Source organism: Gobio gobio (genome assembly GCF_949357685.1).
Source record: "Gobio gobio genome assembly, chromosome: 2".
Classification (NCBI taxonomy): domain Eukaryota; kingdom Metazoa; phylum Chordata; class Actinopteri; order Cypriniformes; family Gobionidae; genus Gobio; species Gobio gobio.
The window spans coordinates 58,059,832-58,080,281 of NC_137098.1; the positions used below are offsets into that span (position 1 = coordinate 58,059,832).

The 20,450-nt window shown below is 38.0% G+C and overlaps 1 protein-coding gene across 1 annotated transcript in view; it reads right to left on the reverse strand.

Annotated features, from left to right (window-relative positions):
• Positions 1 to 7,737: 7,737 nt before the first annotated feature.
• elp4 (elongator acetyltransferase complex subunit 4) overlaps positions 7,738 to 20,450 on the reverse strand; it is a gene marked incomplete at its 5' end in the record, with an annotated part of 131,341 nt that continues 118,628 nt past the window's right edge. Inside the window, one exon of the mRNA XM_079802401.1 lies at positions 7,738 to 7,826. Coding sequence (XP_079658527.1) covers positions 7,776 to 7,826 — 51 coding nt within the window. The 3' untranslated portion in view covers positions 7,738 to 7,775. The remainder of the gene's footprint in view (positions 7,827 to 20,450) is intronic.

Consider the following 20,450-nt stretch of genomic DNA (forward strand, 5'->3'; position numbering starts at 1 on the left):
GCACAGCCAATCACGCCGCGGCTAACAAAGGGCGGGGTTGTTAGAAGCTTTGCTATTGGCCAATGGGTTGTCTGTAACTCGAGATGGGCGTGTACGCCACGTTGCAAGATGACACGCAGAGAGAGCGCCTGCAGTCTTACTTTAGGAGTACCACAGCACAGCAGGAGAACTCAAAATTATATTATTATTAAAATGTAGGAACGACAGTAGTATTATTATTTGTGACCTGTGCATTTCCAGTATAACGGTGACTATGTTTAAACAGGTATTTGCATTAAACAAGTAAATAGTATGTTGCTTGTCCTTCTATGCAGTTGTTTAGATATTCACGGTGCTGCAAGACTGAAGGATGGATTTTCAAAAGTACCTTATTACAAAACACTGCCTATTAAGATATTGACTCAAAGCATGACTGTCTTCTATAGTGGTGTCATCATCATAGCTGTAAAATTGTGGATTAAGAGATCTCATGCTTTGTTGTTCACTGACATTTGCAATTTCTTAGTTTTGTCTTCTATGTGTTTATTTTCAAAGGATCTTTCACACTGTATTTCAGCGCATCTGCAATATGCATTTGAAACGTCATGTCAAATAACTAGGAAAAGATTATTCAGATGAAGTGTGCAGAGTTGGGCTTCATTAAGTATTAAAAGATTTAGAAGACTCTGTCAGATAGAATTATATTTCATTAATATCACCAGATTGACCTGATTTAAATTGACAGAGCAACTATAATTTAAATACATTAACAATTCATTACTCAAATAAAAGGCCACTGGCCGTAGGCACGTTTCATAACAAGAGAGCTGTGGCTCTCAGTTTGTGCTGGAAAGATGGCATGTGTTAGCATATTATGCAAATAATAAATGACCAAATTCATGTTGGCCTGTTTGCAGAGGGGAATTGGAGATGACAATGCCAGCAAGTTATTCCCACAGTACATTACATGAGCTGATGCAAATTCTGAACATATGGAAATAAAATTGTGAATACATTTATATAAATATCTTTGACTAGACTTGGCTAAAAACTACACTTGTAACATCATAGATGTTTGCATTTCGTTTCACTTTTAACACTACCAGTTTTAAAACAAAATTTAAAATGTTAAACTATAAATGATAAAGGCACACTTTTTTGATGAGTGACTAGGCTAAGCATAATAGCCTTCCTCCAGCATTTAAATGGGCAAATAACTATTGTGCTGTCATGCTTAACGCAGAGAACCTGGAACAAAACTGCTAGTGGAAATTGCCATTACATTTGACTATTTTCTCAACCATTGATCTGTAGGCCTTTCATGTATGTTCACTCAATGTGCCTATTAAAAAAGCTTTTTGTAAATGGAGGGCATCAGTGAGGAAAGTAGTATTTACAGCACCATGTTATAAGATAAATGTTCTTTTGAGCATGAGCATTGTGAAAGATTTTTTTTTATGCACAATGTAGCTTATATATCTTAATCTAGCTTTACATTAGCAGTTTTATGCCATTAATCAACTGGAAGTAGGCCTATATCGAACGCAAGTATCCTGTCACTGTGTGGATGAGCCGGGAAGGCCAGAAGAAACACTCATCAGATAACTTTTCAAAACCAATCCATGCATTTACTCTACAAAAAGAAGGATATTTCACATAGGATAATATCCACACAGTTTTCTATGAAGTATTACGTGTTTGGCAGATTGATATAATTCCTTTACACAGAAGCTTACGGGTATTTTTGGATGCTTTTTGGCTGCATATTCATTTCGTTGCTCTGCTTTTCAAACAAGCATTCCTTGTGCTTATTTTCAGTTTCCGAACCCAAAGGCTTTAGTAATCATCTCAGACTGTGTTAATTCTATAGTTTGGCTCCCAGCACTAATGTTCCATCAATTAGATTAGCCTTCATAAACATGTGTCTTGTATTCGATAATATATGGCATTGTCCTGACAATTCATTAGAGAAATTAGACATCTGATCATGATTTGTAATCCTGATGATAAACTGCAAGGCTGGGCTAATGGTGTTAATTGTTTTTGGTTTGTAATAGATTGGAAACAATATCTCGCCTTCTAAATATGATAAAAGCTAAAGAAAAATCACAAAGAAGAATAAAGAGATGATAAATAAGAAATCACAATTTGTGTGTTTAGAGACTGAAGTTCATAAGTGTAGGCTTGGTGTGTTTTTTTTTAAATTGTTTTTGAAAGAAGTATCTTATGTTCACTATGGCCGCATTTGATACATTAACACTGCATTAAAAATACAGTAAAAACAGTAATATTGTGAAATATTATTACAATTTAAAATAACTTGTTTCTATTTCAATGTAATTTAAAATGTAATTTATTTCTGTGATGCAAAGCTGAATTTTCAGCATCATTACTCCAGTCTTCAGTGTCACATGATCCTTCAGAAATCATTCTAATATGATTTGCTGATCGAGATTGAAATGTAGAAAACAGCTTAATTTTTTTGAGGAAACAATGATACATTTTCAGTAGCCTAGTTTTTTATTTGAAAATTGTTATTTTGCAATAAATGTCCTTAGTATGCACTAAATTGTTTTTTTTTCTCCAAAAGCTTCTCCAAAACTGCAGCTCTTGTGAGAAGTTCCCGATCTGCAGTGGTCAGTATCTATCAAAAGTGGTCTAAGGAAGGAACAGTGGTGATTCGGCGACAGGGTCATGGGCAGCAAAGGCTCACTTACCTGGGGAACACATGGCACCAGGATGCACTATGGGAAGAAGGCAAGCCGGCGGAGGCAGTGTGATGCTTTGAGCAATATTCTGCTGGGAAACCTTGGGTCCTGCCATCCACGTGGATGCTACTTTGACACGTAGGCTACCACCTATCTAAGCATTGTTGCAGACCATGTACACCCTTTCATGGAAACGGTATTCCCTGATGGCTGTGGCCTCTTTCAGCAGGATAATGCGCTCTTGCCACAAAGCAAAAATGGTTCAGGAATGGTTTGAGGAGCCCAACAACGGGTTTGAGGTGTTGACTTGGCCTCCAAATTCCCCAGATCTTAATCCAATTGAGCATCTGTGGGATGTGCTGAGCAAACAAGTCCGATCCAAGGAGGCCCCACCTCGCAAAGGATCTGCTGCTAACATCTTGGTGCCAGATATCACAGCACACCTTCAGGGGTCTAGTGGTGTCCATGCCTCGACAGGTCAGGGCTGTTTTGGCAGCAAAAGTGGGACCAACACAATATTAGGAAGGTGGTCATAATGTTATGCCGGATCAGTGTATATATAGTTTTAAAAATATTTGTGTGGTAGTTACAAATGAGTGGAAAAAGTCACAGAAAAGTCATGGAAATGTTTTGGTCGAAAGCTGTTGGAATGTTGAAGTAAATAACTTCCTCCGTGTGTTTGTTAGGTTCAAATATCACACACACTCATAATCTCCTCCACCATCCAAGCATTTAAAGCAATAATATCTGTTATCCAGTATCTATCAAAACGATCTCAGAAGAGAAGGTTGGACAAGGACGAGATAATCAGGGGGTGACACCGAATGCTTCCTGTGATCTGAAATCTGGAAGTCACATAAGATGCAAACATGATTGAGAGGAAACAAAAGCAAGCAAGATGTGCTTTTGTGTGGAGTGAGTGATGTGATGATTATAACCATCTAGCTTGGACTGAAACACAGACACATCTCTCCATAGTCAGCCAACTGGAGCGCCTCACAAGGACTCAAATGCTTTACGGTCCTGCAGAAAGAAATATGGTCTCATTCAAATCTGTGACAAAAATCAAACTAGATTTTTACTATGATGATGAAAACTTAAGCTTGCCTGTGCACAAATTGTTGACATAACACAGTGTTTAAAAAAGTAACAACCACCCTTTCCCCAATATAAGATGATTTAAGCTGTCATATGCTCATGTTACATTGTGCCCCTCACATGTTACAATGTACCCCACCTATGGGGCATGTTGTCACATTCACTTCCATTTTTCAGGGTAAATCAAGAAAACCGTATACACTGTATAAATGAAACAAAAACACATAATTGTACTAGACATGTGTGACATTAATGTGGGAAAAAAGAAATACACTGAACCCCAAGTGGATTTACACAAACTGAGAAAGTCAAAAAGCGTTAGGTTGTGCCTCGCTCTCCCCTTAATGAAGACTTTCTCCTAAAACATTTGAGACCCTTTTGCGTCCATGTCTCTCTCTCTCTCTCTCTCTCTCTCTCTCTCTCTCTCTCTCTCTCTCGTCGGCCCTCACCACACCCCCCTGGCCCCGGAATGTTCCAGGAATGTCAGATGATTAATAGCTGATTAGTGCGTGTTAATAAGGGTCTGCAGAGCCTGTAGTTCTGCTACTGCAAAGGTCAAAGTCAGCAAAGGGGGCAGATGGGTAATCTGTCTTTTAGCTACTGCAATCCCTTGGCCAGTTATCTAACGTTTCAGCCAGGACCAGAGGCGACCAGAGTGTCACACAATCATCAAATCATTTCTGACCTCAATAAGCTGGCTGGTGCACAAATATTGTATAGGGTACAATGGGGCTAAAGGAATCCTTAAAGGGTTAGTTCACCCAAAAATGAAAATATTGTAATTTATTACTCACCCTCATGCCGTTCCACACCCGTAAGACCTTTGTTCATCTTCGGGAACACAAATTAAGATATTTGTGTTGAAATCTGAAGGCTCAGTGAGGCCTCCATAGGGAGCAATGACATTTCCTCTCTCAAGATCCATTAATGAACTAAAAAAATATTTAAATCAGTTCATGTGAGTACAGTGGTATATCGAGAATATTTTTGGTGCGCCAACAACCCCCGAAATAACGACTTATATAGTGATAACCGATTCCAAAACACTGCTTCATGAAGCTTCGGAGCGTTATGAATCAGCGAGTCGAATCATGATTCGGATCGCGTGTCAAACCGTCAAACTGCTGAAATCCTGTGACTTTGGCGCTCCGAGCCGCTGATTCAACACAGCAGGGCCGAGTTTACCTCATATTGTGAGGCAAAACAATTCTGACCAACAAAGTTAATTTTATTAAGTATACATGAGTAAAGTTCAAGTATATTTTTAAGTATCAATGTACTATAGTTATAAGTGTACCATTTCAATACTACTTGGGACCAAATTAGCCCATTTTTTAGTGTTTTACGGTGCAGTCGCCCTGTCCTCTTTGCAGAAAAGCATCCCCAAAGAATGATGTTTCCACTTCCATACTTGGTTGGGATGGTGTTCTTGGGGTTGTACTCTTCCTTCTTCTTCCTCCAAACACGGCGAGTGGAGTTTAGACCAAAAAGCTCTATTTTTGTCTCATCAGACCACATGACCTTCTCCCATTCCTCCTCTGGATCATCCAGATGGTCATTGGCAAACTTCAGACGGGCCTGGACATGCGCTGGCTTGAGCAGGGGGACCTTGCGTGCGCTGCAGGATTTTAATCCATGAAGACGTAGTGTGTTACTAATGGTTATCTTTGAGGGTCCCAGCTCTCTTCAGGTCATTGACCAGGTCCTGTCGTGTAGTTCTGGGCTGATCCCTCATCTTCCTCATGATCATTGATGCCCCACGAGGTGAGATCGTGCATGGTGCCCCAGAACGAGGGAGATTGACCGTCATCTTGAACTTCTTCCACTTTCTAATAATTGCGCCAACATTTGTTGCCTTCTCACCAAGCTGCTTGCTTATTGTCCTGTAGCCCATCCCAGCCTTGTGCAGGTCTACAATTTTATCCCTGATGTCCTTACACAGCTCTCTGGTCTTGGCCATTGTGGAGAGGTTGGAGTCTGTTTGATTGAGTGTGTGGACAGCTGTCTTTTATACAGGTAATGAGTTCAAACAGGTGCAGTTAATACAGGTAATGAGTGGAGAACAGGAGGGCTTCTTAAAGGGTAACTAAACCCCTGCTCAGAGCTTAACTCCACCCACTGGCAATTTTCAAAAAATGCTGGAAAAGTGGGCAGAGCCCGGCGGACACAGAGGGGACGAACCGAGGGCGGGGCTGAGCGGAGGGCGTGCACCTGAGACCCGCAGGGACGGGTTGATTGACAGCTGTCAGACTCGCGAGTCGCAAAGATGGAGAATGACTGGAGTGACGCCAGCTTTGCAACAGAGCGGTCATTTCTCCTACCTTCACCTGAAGTGGAGGAGGGTGGATTGTCTGTAACAGACACAAACCCGGAGCCTTATCAATGCGAGCCGCAGCTCAAACTGCGTTAACTCCCGATGCAGACGATGCTAGTGAAGCAGCCGCGCAAGAGAACTGACCTAATCTATCTGCGTCCGCGGCAACCACTTGCGTGTCAGGGTTTGAAAGCGCGTCTCATGTATGAAAATTATCTGTACACATGACGGGCGGCAATAAAATCGCAAGAAAAGCCTGACGTGTACTGACAACTTCATTATTTAACCGTATTTTCTTCAATACAATGTTAAAACATGTGTCAAGTGAGTTTCATTCATAATGTTTACTTCATGTAACATGACAGTTCATACTGGAGTGAAGCCGTTCTCATCATGTGATTGGGGGAAACATTTCTGAGGGCGTGGTGAGCTCGTGCTAGGGGCGCGGATAGTGAGCCGTTGGAGGTACCATCGTACGTCACGATGTACCACAACGTCCAATAGGAAAATTCAACTGCAGTAGCCACCGTTCAACCTTAAGAGGGCAGCACTTTGGCGGTTTTACACCATATTTTATAGAATTAAAACACTTTATACTCAAATGTCAAAACATTTACTCGAATCAATGAACAGCATTAATAAAGCCCCAGTATTACAGATCATTAACTAAAAAAAGTTGGTTTAGGGTTTAGTTACCCTTTAAAGAAAAACTGGTCTGTGAGAGCCGGAATTCTTACTGGTTGGTAGGTGATCAAATACTTATGTCATGCAATAAAATGCAAATTAATTATTTAAAAATCATACAATGGGATTTTCTGGATTTTTGTTTTAGATTCCATCTCTCAATTGAAGTGTACCTATGATAAAAATGACAAACTTCTACATCCTTTGTAAGTGGGCAAAAATCGGCAGTGTATCAAATACTTGTTCTCCCTGCTATATGTACACTACCAGTGGACTACACAAAAATTCACATACTCAAAATGAGGAATATATCTGTTTCATTTATAAATCAAAATTTTAAAACAAATCTATTTTATTGGATGTCACATCATGTAAGTTTGTGAAGAAAGTAGGCTATTCAATCAAAATATTAAAAACAACTATACATGCCAAGTATAGAATACTTAATTATATTTTTAAGTATATCTTAATCAATAGATTGAGTATAAGTATAGGCCAAATTCTGTCAGTATAAGTCACGTATAGGTTCTTAAGTGTAATTTTCTGAGAAGTACATAAAAGTAGACTGCAAGTATAAAAGAAGAATACGAACAGAAGTTTATTAATAGCACACTTGAATAAACTTCTTTTTTGTCTATCTCTCAATATTGTTTTCTTCTTTTGGAAAGTCATAGAAATTTTATTAGGGATTATTTTTTCTTTTGCTATTGGAAATTACTTTTTTTTTTTAAATATTAGTTTTGTAGTTTCCTGGAAATGTGAAAAGGGTCCATTCAGATAATTCTTATTCCTGTCATTCCATATCAACTTCCAGTGTCGTGTCACGTGTGGCCAATTCAGTTCAAATTCACACCCATGAATTGAAACAAATCCAGTTCTTCCATTCTGAATTTTGCACCTTTCTGTGAGCAAAGAGCGTGTTCCTCCTCAAACCTCGTCACGCGCTCTCTTCCTCCGCTGTCTTACTTCCAAGAGGACGCTGCTGGTCTCGATTATCCCCGGATGAAGCTTGTCCAGTGGGGTTGATCTTCTGGTGTCTGCAGCTGTGGAAGAACATGGACAGATGCTTTCATTGGCCAGCCCTTTTCCTGCTCTCATCAAGAGAAAGGAATGACAAACTTGACTGGCTCATGCACCTGACGGCTCCAAACACAGCGTTCCAACTCACTGCATGAGAGGTCGTCGGACCTTTTTAGTCAGATATGTGTCTGAATACATACACAAAACATTTCGGCTCATATAAACTTCACTATGTACTCCCACTATGTATGCGAACGCTAATAGAGAATCAACTGTGTGTGTATGGCCATGCAGGACCACAGGGAAAGACAGAATGAAAGAGACATAGAGACAGGCTGGGAAACAGATGGATGAGGCTTCGGTGTGGGCACAGAACAGACGGGGCTGGCACAGCCTGGCATAACTGTGAGAACAGGTACAGCTGTGGTGTGTGCATATTGGAAAAGGCTGCTCAACCACAGCACAGCAGTCATATACCTTTATAAAGATATAAAAGGAAAACAGACACAAGGAGTCATTTGCAGGTCAGTTCAGGGTCGCAAGTGACAGAAGAGCACAGAAACATTCAAATGTATTCATGGCTGTTATGCCAGCATGATTTTAGAGGTCATGGTCCAAATACAAGCTAGTGTAGGACTGTGAAGGTAAAGCCCCCTTTTCAGCAGCCATTCATAAAATCTTGTGTTACATAATCCTTAAGAAATCCTTTGATAATTGTGAAAGATTTTTCGCTGTGCTGCTTAAGCGATTTTTAATTTATACACTTTACAGTTTTCAATCGCTTAGGCACATTTTTTTTAAACTTAACATTCTCTTAGTAAAATCTGTCACTGTTTTATGGGGAATTCTGCATGTCTGCAAAATGTAGAAACCACACACAATTTTGACATAAATTTTAACGTTAGGTAAAAGCTTACTGGGAAAAGTAGTAGCCTACACAAAAAATAATATAGATCTACATATTTGTATGGTATACAGTACATACATTTTTGCTGGACGGTGCCGAGAGCCCTGGGAATGGAGCGAAGCTGGTGGCAGGAGTGTTATTGTGCCACACCACACTCTCCAAAAAAAAAAAAAAAGAATACAAAGTGGCTGTCACTGGGGTGGTACCCTTAAGGGTACATTTTTGTACCTCTTTAGTCAGGGGTAGTGGTCCTAGAGAGCTGATGTCCTACAGAGTTTAGCTCCAACCCTACATAGAAAAAAACTCATGGCTCCCAGCATGCATTGCAGTATTAAGTATGTCACCATTGTTGAGATTAATATGCTGATTCTTGATATCTCTGTGCATCTAAACCTTTTCCCCCTTAGAATGTATTTAAAACTCAGAATTCAGTCTTACTATGGTAGTCAATGGCTGCTGAGATCTGTTTGGCAAACATTCTTCCAAATATCTTCCTTTGTGTTCAGCAGATGAAAGACATTTATACAGGTTTGGAACAATTTGAGTACACTGTAAAAAAAAATCAGGTCTCCAATTGAACATTTTCTAGTGAGCGATCACATCTAAATGTTTCAGTTGGCCAAATTGAATTTCTGTGAATTGATGCAATTTAATTCAATTAAAATTCAGGAAATTTAATTTGGCCAAATGAAAATTGATCGCTCACTAGAGAATTTTCAATTGTAGACCTGATTTTTTTTTAGGTTAGCCTAAATGATGACAGAATTTTCATTTTTTGGGTGAACTATCCCTTTAAGGATAGACTTCAGATTGTTTAATCGCTTATTAAATCTAAAGTTTCACTTTAGATGTTCATTGTCCTTATTATTAATTAATATTATTATGTAATGTAGGCTATTACTTATGAACTAATTTATTAATTTCAGATATCACAGTAGGCTAGAAGACGAAGACTGAGTGGACTTGGAAGAGTAATACAGATGACTGTCCGAAAAGAAAAGGTAAAAAAGTATGCGGATCTGAATAAAGTAATAAAGGATTGAGTGGACTGAGTAATAAAGAATCAGCACCAGTTCGAGCTCGAGCAATTAGAGTGTAACGCGCACGATGAGCTCGCGCCTGCGCATAACTGCACGCGCGTCTGGTAATGCGGTCACTGGAGGAGAAAATGAAGATAAAGCTCTCCAGTGGCGCTGACATTTCCTTCTGCTTCTGGAAATCAACCTATTCTTTTCTTTAATCATCTATCTATCTATCTATCTATCTATCTATCTATCTATCTATCTATCTATCTATCTATCTATCTATCTATCTATCTATCTATCTATCTATCTATCTATCTATCTATCTATCTATCTATCTATCTATCTATCTATCTATCTATCTATCTATCTATCTATCTATCTATCTATCTATCTATCTATCTATCCTTGCATGTTTGTGCTGTCTTCATGGATATTTTGTAATGTAATGTAATGACCTTTATACTTGTGGGGTGAATGATATCTTCTTTATTCACTTTCCTGAAATATTTAAAATCCCATGCAATAGGCCTATACATTATTGCTGAACTACAAAAATAAGCACCATCAGCTGCCAGTATTCATACTACAATTGTTTGTAAATCTATCAATAACTAAAGCATAATTTCATTCCTCAATTACCAAGTAACAATATCATAAACAGAATCTACTGTAAGTGACCTTTGACCTGGTCAAGTGTATGCAAAGTTTGTCTTATTACACTGACATTGTACATTATTTAGAAAACATGTAGCTATGATGGATACACTCAGCTGGCATTATAGAAATATGAGATCCACCTGCACATGTTTCTGTGAAGATTATAGTATATGCTAGAAATCGTTTGGTATAGGCATTTTTATGTCCATAGTGGTACAAATTGGATCATCATTACATCATGGTATGAAGGTCAAAAAGAAATGCTGATAAAACCCAATACCTACTAAATCCCCAGTGCACATGTTTTGAGCCCTTGTTATATCTGCCGTCCATTTTCACATCAGCTGAACCACAAAATATTAAATTCGTTTTTAAATTAGAAACCACCAGAGGGCGCACTAACACAGCATCAACAAGACCCAAAGGCTCAGATTCCTCACTTCACTGCACACTGCACAAAACTCAAGAGACTCTGGTTTGGATGTTTTATGAGAGTTATGTATATTACATTTCAAATATTTGCTGCATAATCTTTTCCCACATGTAATGCTTAATAGGCTTACTTTGCTCAATCATCTTAAATTTGAATTGCATGCCATTCCTCGTGTTTTTATTTTAACTGTAATATAAATCTATTACAGTGTTTATTACTTTAACAATCAATATGTAATGCATACAGAAATGCATGAAACTGAAAGCATTTTTACTCCTCTTCACATGCAGCCTAATGAAGCCTCACTAAGCTAAAAAAAAAAAAAAAAAGAAGAAGTCAGTCAGTCAGTCAGCTAACTGCTCCAGGGCAACTTTACACCCACGTCGTGCTTTAGTCACCCTAAGAGTCCTGAGAGATTAATCATCCAACAACACCACTGAAGCAGGACAAAAAAATCTAACAAGAGATATTCAATCGGACCACAAGTTCACTCTTCATTAGCCATTCCCTTCCACAAAAGGTTCTTTACTAAGAACTGATCACTGAAAGATTCAGACCAAAATGGTTCCTCTGTTATCACTGCAAAACCCTAACATGTATAGCTTAATACAGTGTCCTGTCAAACCTTAAAGGGTCACATATATAGAAGACCAATGTTGTATTAATGTTATATCTTATCATCTTAATGACCTGTGGGACAAGAGGTGGAATTCATGAATGAGGAGTAAAATTTAAATGATCAAATGTTAAAACATTGCACCATTCGAGCCATAACACAGAAAAGTAACTGCATTTCAAATGGCGTATGGAATATTCTTCTGATATACTTGATGCCACCATTTTGTGCATTACAGCATTGATTTCAATTTAATTTAGTCTAATTAAAAACCAAAATGTATGTTATGGAGAAATATTCTTAGGGCTGTATACTATAGAAGTCTACAAAATCAAAAAGTGCACTTGACATTTTACCTCTCTTTTTAGTTGAGACATTAAGAAGCAGAAGTAGGATTATTTGGGTCAGTATATGGACCTGTTGGAGGCTGAGTTATGCCATCAAGCTAATGTATTGTGACTGCCGCTGGCTTCTGCGACAGAGCCTTACAGCTGTCCCCGAATCAATAGATGTCAGAGAACTATTAGGGCAGTCATGACAGACACCGTGAACCCAGCCTCCCACTTGGTTATGACAAATGTGCTCAGGTTCTCAAGACTGGGGGATTAATCCACTGCAAACTTTATTTATACCCCCTAAACCCCCCCATCTCTCTATCTGCGGACGGAGCCCGGTACATCTGCTTGGGGTTCAGAGAGTAATTCTCTATTACTGGCCTTTATGCTCTGCGGCCTTTAATTACAACGGTGATTCATGCAAAGACCAGATGGTACAGTGACAGGTCAAGAAGGACTTCATTGCCTGCATTGTACTGTTGTCCTAGTGAGTTTCAGTAGGCTGTATAAGGTTAGATTAAACAGAGTAAGAGGGTCAGGTTGGTGAACATACTTTCAACTCATCTTCCAAAACAATATAGGTCTTTGAAAATGAGTGGGAATAATTACTGTCTAAAAAAAGACCAAATTGTAAAACAATATACAAGCGTCTAAAAATGTAACATTCTTTACTATGTCAAAAGTCTTAATACTCATATATTTATTTGAAATATTGTTAATATTTAAAATATCAGTTTTCTCTTTGAATATATTTTAAAATGTAATTTATTCATGTGATGCAAAGCTGAATTTTCAGCATCATTACTCCAGTGTCACATGATCCTTCAGAAATCATTCTATTAAGGTAACATTCTATAAAACATTTATTATTAATGTCAATGTTGAAAACAGTTGTTCTGCTTAATATTTATTTGGAAACTGTGATACTTATTCTATAATTCTATTCTAAATAAAAAGTAAAAAAAATACAGCATTTATTTGAAATAGAAATCTGTTGTAGCATTAAAAATGTATTTCCTGTCAATTTCAACGGAATCTCACAAGAATTTATACGTATTTTACGAGATGGTCAATACGTACACATTCGTACGATTTGTCTAGACCCCAGTGATGGGTAGGTTTAGGGGCGGGGTTTAGGGTGGTCCTTCCCGATGACGGTTTTGTGAGTGAGGTCGTAAAAATTAGCCACCTTGTAAAATGCATACGAATTGCTGTGAGATCGGTTGGTCAATTTTGATCAATGTAATGCATCCTTGCTGGATCAAAGTATCAATTTCTTTAAAAAAAACTAATCTTGAACAGTATTGTATTTATTCATTTAATATTTAATATAATATAGCCTACACACAGTGATGGAGAAAGTTACTTTTAAAATGAATGTGTTACAAAATTGTATTACCCCCTAAAAAGTATCTAATTGCATTACTTGCAATTGGAATGTAATGCATTGAGTTACTTTTTGTGTTACTTTTACTCACCTAGACTGGACTTGCTTATTTGTTTTTTAATAACAAAAAACAAAAGTTGTATTTTTGGAAAATGTAAAGGCCCGTTCACACCAAAAGTGAAATGAATAATTCACACCAGTACAGTAGAGGGCGCAGCTCAAACAAACCTTTCAGCTGCGCTGCCATTCTGGATTGCAGAAGAATACGACGCGGGAGAAGAATGTTCAACACTCTTACTTCAGCAATAAAAATAAAAAAATGACACAAAAATGTGATGTTTATCTAAAGTCATTTTTGCTTATTATGATTGAATTGGGTCGTCGAAAGTCGGCAGCAAAGACATTGGTTAATAAAGTGAGATTAAATACATAAAGTATATTTGTGTAATTTAACATATTTAATTATTGCAGGTTTGCCCTTAACTGTTTTTATTCATTTTGAGGAATACTGAATCTGTTTTTGTACAAGTGAGATGAGTAAATGCCTGCTTACACTTAGTCTAGAACTACAATAACCATCATGTTCACACAGCGCACATGCACAACACGTCTGCACTTACATATGATTTCTCTGAACATGGGGACTGGAGAGCTGTCAGTCAATAAATGGGAAAACAAAGTAACTTGTGTTACAGTTACTTGAAAAAGTAATCTGATTACAAAACTTGAGTTATTTTTGCAATGTGTTACTCCCATATATATATACACACACACACACACACACACACACACACACACACACACACACACACACACACACACACACACACACACACACACACACACACTATATTGGCAAAAGTATTGGGACACCCCTCCAAATCATCGAATTCAGGTGTTCCAATCACTTCCATGGCCACAGGTGTATAAAATCAAGCACCTAGACATGCAGACGCTTCTATAAACATTTGTGAAAGAATGGGTCGCTCTCAGGAACTCAGTGAATTCAAGCGTGGTACCGTGATAGGTTACCACCTGTGCAATAAGTCCATTCGTGAAATTTCCTCACAACTAAATATTCCACAGTAAACTGTTAGTGGTATTATAACAAAGTGGAAGCAGTTGGGAACAACAGCAACTCAGCCATGAAGCGGTAGCCCACGTAAAATCACAGAGCGGGGTCATCGCACGCTGAGGCCCACAGTGTGCAAAGTCAATAGCTTTAGACCTCCAAACTTCGTGTGGCCTTCACTAGAGGTCGACCGATTCATCGGTTTTGCCGATTAATTGACACCGATAGCTGATTGGTGGAACAATCGGCTAACGCCAAAAATCCACACCTATTTTTTTTACAAGAGCTCTGAGAAGGGTCTGTTGGCATTTATATAGCACGAGAGCGGTTAGTGACGTGAGAAAGCAAACTGTATCGTCATCCTGCCGAAAGAAAGCAGAAGCGCACTCGTTTTTTTATCAGATAACGTTAATCACCCTCTAAAAAGCAGACTGTTTGGATTTACATGAAATGGTAACACTTTACAATAAGATTTCATTTGTAACATTAACTAAGGTTAATAAATGCTTTGGAAGTATTGTTCATTGTTATTATGTTACCTGTTAACCTTGGTTAATGCACTATGAACTAACATGTATGATCAAGGTATAATTGTAGTGCTCATATTAATACATGCAGTAAAAATATATATTGCATAATGCTTATATAGTTCATGTAAGCTAATACATCCTTGTTGCATAGGGACTTATATAGTGTTACCTAGGAAATGTACATGCATGTTTCTAGATTATAGCTAAAGGAAAAACTTTGACCAGTAATATATTAATGTTATTGGAATGTTAAAAAATTCAGATTTTTTTTTCTGTTAGAAATTCTCATTTTAATATTCATATGTTTTTAATTTAGCACATTTTCATGGATCAGTACCGTTCTTTTATTTCTTGTAATAAAGTTCAGCACTTATGTTTTGTTTTAAAAAAAATATCCAGTATCCATTAAAAAAAAAACTATCGGTCGATTAATCGGTTATCGGCAAGTGCGGTCCAACCTAGTTATCGGTATCGGTAAAATCCACTATTGGTCGACCTCTAGCCTTCACACACTTCACTTCAGCACGCCACCACTGGACTCAAGAGCAGTGGAGACGTGTTCTCTGGAGTGACCAATCACGCTGCTCTTCTTGGCAATCCCATGGACGAGTCTGGGTTTGGCGGTTGCCAGGAGAACGGTACTTGCCTGACTTCATTGTGCCAAGTGTAAAGTTTGGTGGAGGAGGGATTATGGTGTGGTTGTTTTTCAGGGGTCGGGCTTGGCCCCTTCCAGTGAAAGGAACTCTTAATGCTTCAGCATACCAATATATTTTGGACAATTTCATGCTCCCAACTTTGTGGGAACAGTCTGGGGATGACCCCTTCCTGTCCCAACATGACTGCGCACCAGTGCACAAAGCAAGGTCCATAAAGACATGGATGAGTGAGTCTGGTGTGGAGGAACTTCACTGGCCTGCGCAGAGTCCTGACCTGAACTCAATAGAACACCTTTGGGATGAATTAGAGCAGAGACTGCGAGATGAAGAGTTGAAGCTGTTATAGCTGCAAAGGGGTGGGCCAACTCCATATTAAACCCTAAGGATTAAGGGAATATATATATATAAGTATATATATAAATATATATATAAGTATATTATGTATATTTTACATAATAAACATCAGAAAATGCATGTGATATTACAAATGTTGATATCCAGACCCATTGAGTGCAATAGAAGCAGTACACACTTTCACTGAAATGAGATTCTCAGAATGAGACACTTTACCGAACGGATATGACAGGTCTGGATCTGCCCCGGTCTGCAAATTGAGGCCAAAGCAACACCATTCACATCTAATTTAAAACAGTAGAAAAGCATTTCAGAATGTACATATTCTGCATCATGATTCACTGATGCTTTGCATTTCCATTAAAATGAAAAACATGTACAAAAGGAAAAAGAGACCTATTTTTCCCCTTTGCATCACTCGTAGGCCTATTCAAGGATGGAATTCGCACCCAGCAATCAGTTCGATTATCTTAAAAATACACACTGCATGAGAGAATGCGTCAGGCAGATGTAAGATGGGATGAGTGGGGTCTCTCCCGAGTCTATTTTCCAGATGGTTTGCTGTTGTTATTGCCTGATTTAGTGTGAGTTGTCGAACACGGAAAGGGTTAGCTACACAGGATCCATTTAAACCTATCACTTGGATTTGCGTTGAGTTCCTCACGCTAGGTGCTCCTTAGTTCTGCCCATGCTTTCGCCCCGAGCAAGAGTATGCTGTGTCGCATGCCTTAATGACCCTGTTTGGGCACGTGGCACATTATAAATGTGCACGCTCTTGTGAGGTCTTTACTCTGCCACGTTTCATTAATAGTTTATTATTGGGAGTCCCTCATAAAGCACTTTACATCTCGACTTCGCCATTCACGTCTCAGTTTTGTGTCACGTAAGACTACAGAGCATTAGGCCACAAACATAAACAGAGATGGGGGGGATATGTGTGCTAAAAACATATGAACACAGCAGTAAACAAACACACACGTTTAACTAGGTATCTCAATGGGAACTTATCACTCCTACTGTTTTAATAATGAGACATAAACCTTAAAATACATCTCTTTGCATTTTAGAGGTGAAAAACTAAACTTAACTAACTGTAGACATTTTGGCCATTGTGACCCCAAAAGTATGGCTAGTATAGATAAGCCATTCACACACACACAAACACGCACGCACACACACACACACACACACACACACAAACCTGCCTTACTGCCCCCCCCCCCCCCCCCCCCCCACAAATACTTGATTAGCCACAAACATATCTCGTAGGTCAACACTGCACAGTTAAGTGCTCTTTTGTTTAACTCCAATCTGGCATGGTAACATCGTTTGTTAAACACCACTCAGCGTAAAAGCAATATCAGCTTTAAATACGGGCTGGGGGTTAAAAATAGATGTCATTTATGAATTACTTTGATGGGCTAATTGTCACAGAAACCAAGTTTCCCGTTACTATAGACGCAATGAGGGAAGTCACACCTGGACAAGCAGGACCACAGAAATGACGCAAGAACAAGAATTTAACTTGGCCAGGTTTTAAATGATCAACAATAACTGGAAACAAATAAAATACATACTCTATAATGTTCTTTAGTAACTAGTAACTATACAATCATGGATGCAGGGATGGATGAATGGACAGAAAGACAGTTGGATAGACTGATAAATTGATATATAGAGATGGATGGACGGACAGAGACAGAGAGACAGTTGGATAGAGTGATAGATGCTGGATATATAGATATGGATGGATGGATGGAAAGACAGATAGATAGATAGATAGATAGATAGATAGATAGATAGATAGATAGATAGATAGATAGATAGATAGATAGATAGATAGATAGATAGATAGATAGATAGATAGATAGATAGATAGATAGATAGATAGATAGATAGATAGATAGATAGATAGATAGATAGATAGATAGATAGATAGATAGATAGATAGATAGATAGATAGATAGATAAAGTAGACACAGATGGATGGATGGATAGATAGATAGACTAGACATGGATGGATGGATGGATGGATGGATGGATGGATGGATGGATGGATAGATAGATAAAGTAGACACAGATGGATGGATGGATAGATAGAGTAGACATGGATGATGGATGGATAGATAGATAGATAGATAGATAGATAGATAGATAGATAGATAGATAGATAGATAGATAGATAGATAGATAGATAGATAGATAGATAGATAGATAGATAGATAGATAGATAGATAGATAGATAGATAGATAGATAGATAGATAGATAGATAGATAGATAGATAGATAGATAAAGTAGACACAGATGGATGGATGGATAGATAGATAGACTAGACATGGATGGATGGATGGATGGATGGATGGATGGATGGATGGATGGATGGATGGATAGATAAAGTAGACACAGATGGATGGATGGATAGATAGAGTAGACATGGATGATGGATGGATAGATAGATAGATAGATAGATAGATAGATAGATAGATAGATAGATAGATAGATAGATAGATAGATAGATAGATAGATAGATAGATAGATAGATAGATAGATAGATAGATAGATAGATAGATTATTACTTATTACAAATCAAGCAGAACAGAAGGCATTGAAAATAAAATAAAAGTGCACATTCCTTCTGCCTTTTCATTTCTTTAATTCTTTAAAGGCTATGCTATAATCCACGATTTTAAGAATTGCCAATAATATTTGGATGGATGGATAGATGAAACATAATATTGTATTAGATATTTTGCTGTGTATTATTTAACCTCAGGCCTTAACGCGGGAATTCATCTCTCATAATTAATTTGGTGCGTTGCCTATTTTGAACTGAGCAATACGTTCCCACTAAATGTTATTAAATCGTGGGGAGTGACGAGCTTTTATTTGTGCTGTCAGAGCATCTGACAGCCTCGTTAGCTCCCATTTCGCCCTGTCAGCTCACAGTTTGCCACGGACACTGAGTCTCAACCCCTCTCCATTTACCGTGTTACTGCTGCCAGCAACTGCGCATCGCGATCAATCACTGGCGCAGAGTCGCTGGCAGGTGTCAATCATTTCATCCTGCGACTATACTTAAATTAGGATAAAACGTTTTCTGATACACCTGTATACATATTAGGACACCTAATAACTTATTTCACTTAGCCTATCAGGGAAAAAAAACAACAACAATTGGATCATTTGTTGCAGATGATATTTTTATAGGGTGAATTCGGGGTGATTGGGTCCTTTTTTCCTAGCCATTTTAAATGGCAAAAACTGTCCCAATCACGCTGAATTCACCCTATAATTACGCCTACATAGATTTGTAAACGTGAATATACTTTCTGGGGCGACTGTACAATAAACCTGTTTATTAAAAACAACTATTGCATGTTCATTGTTCCTCATTGCAGAGTTTCCATGTTCGAAATATAGTTATGATCTTTGGGCGTAGGCCTATACTGTACAACTGAAGCTTGCAGTGAATCTTTATTCTGGCTGTGCTTTCAGATTGTGGGTCGTATACTCAGGCTTGTCACATTGAGCTAAAGTGAGTTTCTAACATCCAGGGCTTTGCTGTCCGCGCCGGACAAATTGATTGCGATCAGCCTGAGGGAATTCAGCTAATGTCTCTGTCCAGGGCCGGGGGGTGGACTGCTTAAATTAAAGAGGGGGAGAGATTCACACATATTGCTGAAAACCCGAAATACACATAATGCACATCATAAAGTCATCAGAGAGAAAACTGGGACGACAAGGACCTGAAGGTAAAGATCTGAGGAGACCTCCTATATATATAGCCTATCATATACTCATATAATTACATCTTAATCTCTTTAAGTAGACTTACAGGCTATATAGCCTTGATGAGAAGAAGGGAAAATTAGAAATATTTTCATTGCATAATTGCTCGTGCACTTTTTTTAACCCAAGAGAAAAGAAACTTAGCTTTGAACATTCAAACACGATGACAATGCATAACCCAAAATAATGTTGTCTGGAATGCCTGGTCAGTGCTGAACATATTTTACTGTGTGTGTGTGTGTGTGTGTGAGCATAAGCAGAAGTAAACAAAAGATCCATGACATGCTCATGCGCTTCTTCTGCATGGATAGAGTAAAAGAACTTATTACAAATCTAGCAGAACAGAAGGCATTGAAAAGTAAGAAAAATGCACATCCCTTCTGCCTTTTCAGTTCTTTAATTCTTTAAAGGCTAATCATAAAAAAATTAAATCCCTGATTTTAAGACTTGCTAATATTTATTTAAATACAGGCGCGTTTTGCAGGTTACATGAAAATTACTGATTCGAAAATGTACGATATTATTGATATACAAAAAATACCTCATAATAGGTCTTAAAAACTTTCTCGAAATAATTATAAGTGCAAAAATCGTATTTTAATACTTCTTACGTGATGATCACTTTTCGGAGTCATTAAATCAATTTTTAGAAACGGTAAAAAAGACTCTATATAAAGATAGCATTTCTAAGTCGAAAATGTGGTTTTATAAACATTTTCACCCTATCCATTTATACTGACAAAATTTGTGTATACATAGATTGTTATTATAACATATTTTTCATTATATATATATATCTATATATAAATAAAAGCGTCTGCTAAATGATCAAAACAAAATATGAAATATTCATTAACGAACATTGAGTGCGCATTTCAAACTCGT